We start from the raw sequence: 8,992 nt of genomic DNA on the forward strand, positions 1-8,992 counted from the left end.
ACTAACTCATGCCCGTAGCGAGACACCTGTCAAGTTTGAAATCCATAGGAATAACGGTTCGAGAGATATGCGAACACACAAACACACACACACACAGACAGACAGAAAGACGTTCCCGTAATTTATAGATAGATATAATATTCAGAAGTAAACAGTGTAGCTTATCAGAATGTTTATTTTTAAACCACAACCTTCTTGGGGCTTCTTTGACCGATACAACCCTCTAATGTCAGAATGTTTATTTTTAAACCACAACCTTCTAAGTGCTTCTTTTACTGGTATTTTTAACGATATCTTTAGCATTTCTCATCCAAACAATGTCAAACTTGGCACTGCACTTACTCGTGCCCGTAGCGAGACACCTGTCAAGTTTGAAATCCATCGGACTAACGGTTCGAGAGATATGCGAATAACAGACACACACACAGACAGACAGACATACAGACAGACAGACAGACTCTGTAATTTATAGATAGATGACAGTGCTATTGTTGCTTTCAGTTAAAACAACTCAAACATGCATCTATCTATAAATTACAGAAACGTCTGTCTGTATGTCTGTGTGTGTGTCTGTATGTCTGTGTGTCTGTTAACCACATATCTCTCGAACCGTTAGTCCGATGGATTTCAAACTTGACAGGTGTTTCGCTACAGTCACGAGTAAGTGCAGTGCCAAGTTTGACGTTGTTTGGATGAGAAATGCTAAAGATATCGTTAAATATATCATTTTTATAAGGTTGTGGTTTAAAAATAAACATTCTGACATTAGAGGGTTGTATCGGTCAAAGAAGCCCCAAGAAGGTTGTGGTTTAAAAATAAACATTCTGACATAAACACTCAGTCAGCTACACTGTTTACTTCTGAATATTATAGTTTGGTTCCAGAACGTGATAAATCCATTTTGATTAATTTGAGTAAAAATGTGTTTACTTTACCAAGAAAGTGGCAAGATGAAAACGACTATTTTCTGTTTCAAACTTTCACATAGCATCTTTAGGTTATAATAACATAAAAAATTCAAATCCAGATTTTGATTTTCAAAGATCTATTATAAAAACGGATTATTTTTCCCCAAAAATGCAATAAATTCATGACACTTTTTTTTTCAAAATGCAATTAATCCATTAAATCAATAAAGTTATTTTTTATCATATTGAAACTGTTGAAATCAGCCGTCGCCAAGAAATATCTCCTCAACTTTTTTGACGGCGATCAGCTCACAAAAACTGATTTTGCACGGGCACTTTGCACTGCTCCCTGAATCGACACGCTTATTCATTTGTGGATGTTAACTGAATCTGTAAGTCAGCTATGCTGTTTACTTCTGAATATTATATTTCATTCTGGTGCGCTTAACGTTATCGCTACTGTGTAATAGTAGCCTATGCTATTCACCAACTAAACATCCTATTCAATGCGTTCACAGTCTCTTTCACGGCCATCATTTGTAGTTGCCTATTCACAAACTGTTTGCTCAAGCGTAGCGTTTTCTTGGAGTTCACAAATAAAATGCACAAATAAAAATGTCACTGAACTTTTGCTGTGTAATTGTAACAATGAGCACTCAAACACACCAAACCAACAATTACTAAAAACACACTCAAAAACTGATTTTGCACGGGCATTCGTATATCTCTCGAACCGTTAGTCCGATGGATCTCAAACTTGACAGGTGTCTTGCTACGGGCATGAGTAAGTGCAGTGCCAAGTTGATGTTGTTTGGATTATCGCTACTGTGTAATAGTAGCCTATGCTATTCACCAACTAAACATATCCTATTCAATGCGTTCACAGTCTCTTTCACGGGCATCATTTGTAGTTGCCTATTCACAAACTGTTTGCTCAAGCATAGCGTTTTCTCTGAGTTCACTGTGTGCTTTCTACCAGGTACAAATACAAATGTCACTGAACTTTTGCTGTGTAAATGTAACAATGAGCACTCAAACACACCAAACCAACAATTACTAAAAACACAGACAAAAACTGATTTTGCACGGGCATTTTGCACTAGGTTTAGAAACTAGGTTTAAGCCGTCTGTGAAACCAGCCAATTAGGTTGTTCACCAAATATAAACAAATATTATTAAGACAGTGTCCTGTTTTGTTTGTAACTTCAGTTAACAGGGAATAAAATGCAAAAAATAAAATGTTTAAAAATCTGTTGTTATTCTTTTTTTTTTTTGTAAGGTGTTCAAATATTGCTGGTCCACTTTGGCTGCATGTGTTAGATAAAGTGGGCCAGTGAGATTCAGGTAAAGTGGGCAACCTTTAACCTTCAGTAATTACACTCAAATTCATTGAATAAATTGACATTCACTGGTTATTTTGTAGTTAACATGCATAATCTACTTTTTTGGAAAACAGAAATTATGAGTTAGAGATTAGAGAGTAAAGAGCAGAAAATAAGATGAGGCCTTAAGTTCAATCTGTGGAGTGAAGAAATGACGAGAGGAGCAAAATGTAGATACAGAATATAAAGCTTTAAAATACGGACACAATATAAATTCAAGTTCATAAGAAAACATAGACAGAAAAAAAATTTTACAATACCATTTTACATTTCTGAATATTCTGATATTCAGATATCATAAAATTTCAGTCGGGGATGGCCCACTTTACCTGAAAATATGATCTCAAAATGTTTATTTGTATACTTGCAAATAACACATTGTATCAACTGTATTCAAATTGAAATATGATATCTGGACCTTATAGTTAACAAGAGTAATAAAGAAAAGAAAAAAAACATCTAGGTATCTAAATTAGGCTACACGTTTAACAAAGAGTGGCCCACTTAACATGTATTCACTCTTGTCTTTAAAAATATTTAGGTTATAATTTTCACTTTAAATTTTTTACTTTATTTCTTTCTGTTAATATTTTATAACTGGGAAAAGGGGGGTTGGAAAAATAAATAAAAGTAAAAACATAATAGAAAAGTTATAACAGATTCTCTCTAGCTTTAACATTGAATGGGGGAAAATGTCTTTATTTGTAGCCTACTTTCCTTATACGGCGAGACTGGTTCACAACTGGCTCTTTATAGCGGAGGAACAAACCATCTAACATATCAGTTCGTACTCCCTTAAAAGTAAGTCATTCCTTCTTCATACTTGGTCTGTATTTCTGGAATTCATTTTTTTCAGGATAGACATGTTTGAAGTGTATAGTCCACGTGAAAGTTTGGCTATTTGTGTTTATTGTTTGGATAACGGTTCTCTCGAAGTGGTTTCTCCTCCTCAGGCTGTGTGAAGCTGTCAGTGCAGTCAGTGTTCTGAGAGGGAGGGTCAACATGGCGTCGGAGCAGGTCTGTTTTCAATGTGAAATGTAAACGTTTTCTCCGTTGTGATGCTTTTCAAGCGATTTTCGGCGTTAACACGAGTCGTGTATATTAACTTCAAACCTCAAACGATGCCAATAGCGATGTATATGAATGGGTAACGATCATCTGCGCAATTTATGTCCGGATCTTTTATGGAAAAATTTACTCATTATTGCAGGGTTACATTTGCTTCTAAGTTTGCTCTTGTTTTACCGAATGATGATACTTTGGAGCTTTAAAATAAAACCTTTTTCTGTCTAAATACATACGCTCTTATTACCGAGGAACGGGGTGCGTGTCATTTATTTTTAGGCATACATGTAGACAGACGAACTCATATACTGCATTCCTGACACTGCAGCACTGGTTTCTTATTTAGCTATCACACTGTAATAGCATGAAAGTGTTTATTGTTAATTCATTCTAAAAGAAGATACATTTCACTGAAAAATGGCTGAAATATTGCAGAACCATATGCCACTTCATAATCTCTTCAGTTCAGTATTATTCAGTGTAGGTAGGCTATGTAATTATTTGCATATTCCCAAATCAGACCACCACATAAGTAATTCACATGAATTTGAAATCACTTGTCACTATTTAGTGCACTATTCAAAATAAATCTATCTTAAATAGTTCAAAAGGGAAGATTGAAATATATATTTGCTTAAATATTACACTAGCCTATATTATACAGTGGTATTTCAGCATTTAAAGACATGCTTAAAATAACTTTGCATTGCATAATTATATAACTAAATAATAAAATATTTATTTAAAAAATATATAGTTTAATAACAAAAATAAATTTGTTAGATTTAAAATGATAAAAATAGATATATTGTTATTATATAAAAGAATAAGATGTATAATATAATGTTGTGTAATAGGTATAATGTTCAAATTAAGATGAAAATGTATTTTGATACTTTGTGGCTGTCAAACATTAGTGAACATGTTAATATAGTTAATATGACTCTTCTGCTAGGACACCTGTGTGAACTCGAATCCACTAAAAATGAGCCTTAACCAGTTGTTTGAAAGTAATTGGAAAAGTTTTTTTTAGATGCATTAGATACATTTTAAATGAGGCCTAAGTATTTTTGGTTCTCTACAATAAAAATGTTTACACCCAAACTCAGCAGCACTGACAGCAGAAGCCTAGAAAATATCTTGTTTGCAATCTATGCAAGTAAAGCTGAATATTGCAGGGGTTCTTGTTGTTGTGAAATTTAATGGCAGTGTGCATTAAATGTGCAGTAACATACAATAATTGTAACATCTAGTCATCCTTTTTTCCTTATATCCACAGGAAATCTCAAATGCCCCAGTGAAGAAATCTATGAGGGAGAAAGCTATCGAGCGCAGATCAGCTAATAAAGAGCACAACAGTAATTTTAAGGCCGGATATGTCCCAATTGAAGAGGAGCGACTCCACAAGACAGGACTGAGGGGTCGCAAGGGCATCATTGCCATTGGCATAGTCATCCTACTCTTTCTGCTTGCGCTCATTAATCTCATTGTGAGTTTATCGGTTGTTTGTTGTGCCTGTGTATTAATATTAATATTGGTCACTTTGTGACTTCTTTCAAAACCACTTCAGTTACATCTCTACTACTCACTTGAATACAGAGATACTCATACATTATCACTGTCTGTCTTTTATAGATAACTCTAGTGATATGGACAGTTATACGGATAGGTCCGGGAGGTTGTGAAAGTATGGAGTTTCACGAGAGCGGCCTGCTACGCTTCAAACAGAAGGCTGATATGGGTGTGGTTCACCCGCTGCACAAGAGCACAGTGGGCGGCAGGAAGGACCAGGACCTCATCATTACAGGCAACAATAACCCAGTCAGTCAGTCAGCATGTTATCTGACTTTCTCCGGGCAAATCTGTATCCTCTAAGTGATTAAATGAGAATGTGTATTAATTTAGGGTTTTTCTGCGTGTTACAGGTGGTGTTCCAGCAAGGCAACACTAAGCTGAGCGTGGAGGAAGATAAAACATCTATCGTCAGCGACTTGGGCATCTCCTTCACTGACCCCCGCACTCAGACGACATTCTTTAGCACTGATTTTGACAACCATGAGTTCCACCTGCCCAAAGAGGTCAAGGTTCTCAATGTGAAGAAAGCTTCTACTGAGAGAGTAAGCAACTGTACTCATAGTCCTGACTCATAGGCTTATGAAACCTGAATAATTGAGTTCTTTTGAAACAAGTAGATGTACCTAATCACACTGCATACGACAGGACAAATCTTAAAGCCTTGATATGAGATTTATGATCGTCTTAGAGGTGTGTTTGTACAGTGACTCAGTGCCATACTTTGCAGATCACCAGCAATGCATCATCTGACCTCACTATCAAAGGAGACGGTAAGGCCATTATTCGTGGCAACGAGGGAGTTTACATTATGGGCAAAACTGTGGAGTTCAGCATGGGTGGGGACATCGAGCTGAAAGCGGTAAATATTGTAAAATGTCATTACAATTGAAAATAACTGTTGTCACTGTTGAGTTTTCAGCATCATTACTCCAGTCTTCAGTGTCACATGATCCTTCAGAAATCATTCTAATGCTGATTTGGTGCTCTAGAAACATTTCTTATTATTATCGATGTTGAAAACAGTTGAGCTGCTTACTGCTTACAACATATGAGTTGTATGAATGTGTTTTCTGTTTTGTTTGCAGGAAAACAGCATTATTCTAAATGGCTCAGTGATGTTCAGTCCTTCGCGTATACCAAACTCCTCTCTGGGGGGAGACTTGTACTTCAATGAGGGGTTGGAGAGGTATAAACTTTGTATGTGTGCAGATGGGACACTGTTCAGAGTGCAGGTCAAATACTCTAACATGGGCTGCCAAACGTCCGACAATCCCTGTGGAGCAGCGCACTGATGAAAGTGAGATGAATACCACTGGAATATACATGCTCATCAACGTTTTCAAATGAAACATAACATTTCGGGGTGAACTGCCAAAAGATACAAAGATGATAATGTGGGTTTTCTTGTTTTGTTTTTTTAACTGGACAATAATTAGCCTATAATATTAGTTTACACATGCGATATACAAAAAATGCACACAATCCGCTCTCACACTCCCACAAGGACAGTTTCTACTACATGCCCATTCAACTTTATTAGAGGTCTAAGAACACACACTCAACACACATACCTCTATGATGATAATCGCTCCCTACAACCATAAATCCGACCGAGCACAAACAGTACCGGTTTCTTTTATGGCTGAGAGTTCCCTGTGCATTATCACTGGCTTACCTCAGTGATTTACAGTCTTTAAGCTGCCTACTTTCAACCTTCACTGCATGTGCTTTATATAATGTAATATAGCAGAGTAATTTGAGACCAGTGATTTTCTGAGCAGTATTATTACACTCTTTTACAATCCCCTCCGGTCATTAATAACCATCAAATGGCCACATAAAAAGAGGGATGTTGTTTGACTGATACAAATGTTAAAATAGTGTCATAAACCCTCTGTAATGTTTAGTCTGAAAGACTAGATCTACATGGTCGTTTTGGCTTTAGAAGAGGGGATTTAAAGTGGGCAATATTATTTAAAGTGTTAGTTCAACCAAAAATGAAAATTATGTCATTAATTACTTACCCTCATGTAATTTCAAACCCGTTCATCTTCGGAACACAAATTAAGATCTTTTTGATGAAATCCGAGAGCTTTCTGTCCCCCCGTAGAATGCAACGTTATTACCACTTTCAAGGCCCAGAAAGGTAGTAAAGACATCGTTAAAATAGTCCATGCGACTACAGTGATTCAACCTTAATGTTATGAGGCGACGAGAATACTTTTTGTGCGCAAAAAAACAAACAAAAATATAGACTTTATTCAACAATTTCTTCTCTTCACATTGTAAACACGTGTTTTATGTCAGAACACCGGCTCAGTGTTGGCGGGATCCAGTGTCAGCATCACACGCATGTGTCATGGTGCTCACGTGAACATCATCAACGACTGACACAGAAGAGAAGAAATTGTTAGATAAAATCATTACTTTTATTGTGCAAACAAACTTTTTCTTTTCATTTCTTTGTAACAATCTCTATCTTCACTGAAGCAGGATCAGGATAGCCACATCTTACGTAACTTAACACTGTAAGCCTGATCCTGAAACAGTGGTTAGTGATACATCAATTCTGGCACATATTTTCAAGGTTTGTATTATAGTGCCCTTGTTAGTGTGCCATGGACTAATGACATGTTCAGAGGTGTTTACCATCTAATATCTTTTGATAAGATAATAACAGGAAACTTCTGTGATATATATTCGAGTTATCCAAGTGTGATATTTTGTGCAATATAATCTTCTTGGCCTGGTTTTTCTGGGTACATGTGTGGTATTTATTGTTGTTTTTGAATACAGTATTATTGTGATGTCCAAGCTCTGTGCTTGTCAGATGTCAGACTTTCTTTTCAACCCTGCAATGAGTAGTAAAGTAAAGCAAAGTATTCTGATTGGGAAAATCAATGCTTTCACACTGCAATGTTTTTGTTAATAAATGCAAAAGCAGGTTTTGATTGAAAAGAGATGTCTGTTGTCATTGTTTGTACTGTTACATGAACAATCTCAGTGCTAACAAATATTAAGTATGGTTATATCATGCAGTGACTGAGTTAAGGGATTCATTTACTTTTCAATTATTAATTTTGGTTAATGATCTGGTGGAAATTAAATTCACTAAAATATCAATCCATATACATATTTATGTAAAACACCTGCTTATTCTTATTTATTAAATAGGAAATCTTTTTATAGTTTTTGTTATATTTTTTTATTTTTATGCCTTTAAAATACTTGGGAGGGAACAAACCTGAGTAAGACATTAACTCAGGCAAGTGAGTGATTGCAGAACTATTGTTCTGTGTGTGTTTCTGGTGCCATAATGCTATTCAGACTTTGATCTCAGGGAAGTTGGAGTTAAAGTCAAAGAATTTCTCAGTCAAGTCTCAGTGTTTTGTTGGAAATTATCCGGCTACAGTCAGACTGTCCGAGCCGAGTGGAGCATCGATACCCTAAAAAGGTTAGTTTTAAATAAACCTTCACAATTTTTCATAGTGTATCTGTGATTTGTGTAAAAGTTTTACTTTAATTTTACCTTAAACTTAGTTAGGCAAGTAAACGATTGGTGTTTAATAATTTAGACTTGAACTCTGTGTGTGTGTGTGTGTGTATATAAATAAATATATATATATATATATATATATATATATATATATATATGTGTGTGTGTGTGTACATATAATTTATTTTACCGATTCTGTGGTGCAGCAATGGATTTCATGAGGGATAATTTTTTTAGCTTTCATCCTATATCTTTTTGTTGTTGTTTGTCTCTCTATATTGTACCATACAAATATGAGTATGCCATTTCCTGTCATCATTTTAGATCCATCATTTGTTGTGTTTATATTTTTCAGGGCTGACTATAATGTCAGCGTACAGGTCAGTGCTTGGTGTGGCAGTGCTGCTTCTCCACCTCTGGGGGACACACTCCTTCCCCACCTCTGCCTGTCCTGTTCCCTGCCTGTGCCAGCAAGGTCCTCTCCTGAACTGCTCTTCTTTAGGCCTGACTACGACTCCCACACGCATCCCAGCAACTGCGGTTTCCTTGAACCTATCCAATAATGC

The 8,992-nt window shown here is 36.0% G+C and overlaps 1 protein-coding gene across 2 annotated transcripts; it reads left to right on the plus strand.

Moving 5' to 3' along the window:
- The first annotated feature begins 3,046 nt into the window (after positions 1-3,046).
- Positions 3,047-7,967, plus strand: sgcb (sarcoglycan, beta (dystrophin-associated glycoprotein)). Of its 2 annotated transcripts, XR_014629939.1 has the most exons (8): positions 3,047-3,091; positions 3,227-3,307; positions 4,635-4,844; positions 4,991-5,176; positions 5,281-5,472; positions 5,658-5,789; positions 6,016-6,960; positions 7,067-7,967. XR_014629939.1 is itself a non-coding variant. In XM_084431811.1 (6 exons), the coding sequence occupies exons 1-6, from the start codon at positions 3,293-3,295 to the stop codon at positions 6,220-6,222; spliced, it is 942 nt and encodes a 313-aa protein (XP_084287937.1). In that variant the 5' UTR covers positions 3,227-3,292; the 3' UTR covers positions 6,223-7,884. The 2 variants fall into 2 exon arrangements, 1 of the variants encoding a protein (XP_084287937.1); XM_084431811.1 differs by lacking the exon at positions 3,047-3,091 and having other exon boundaries at positions 6,016-7,884.
- Positions 7,968-8,992: the final 1,025 nt, after the last annotated feature.

This window comes from Rutilus rutilus (assembly GCF_951802725.1).
Source record: "Rutilus rutilus genome assembly, chromosome: 15".
NCBI classification, from domain to species: Eukaryota; Metazoa; Chordata; class Actinopteri; order Cypriniformes; family Leuciscidae; genus Rutilus; species Rutilus rutilus.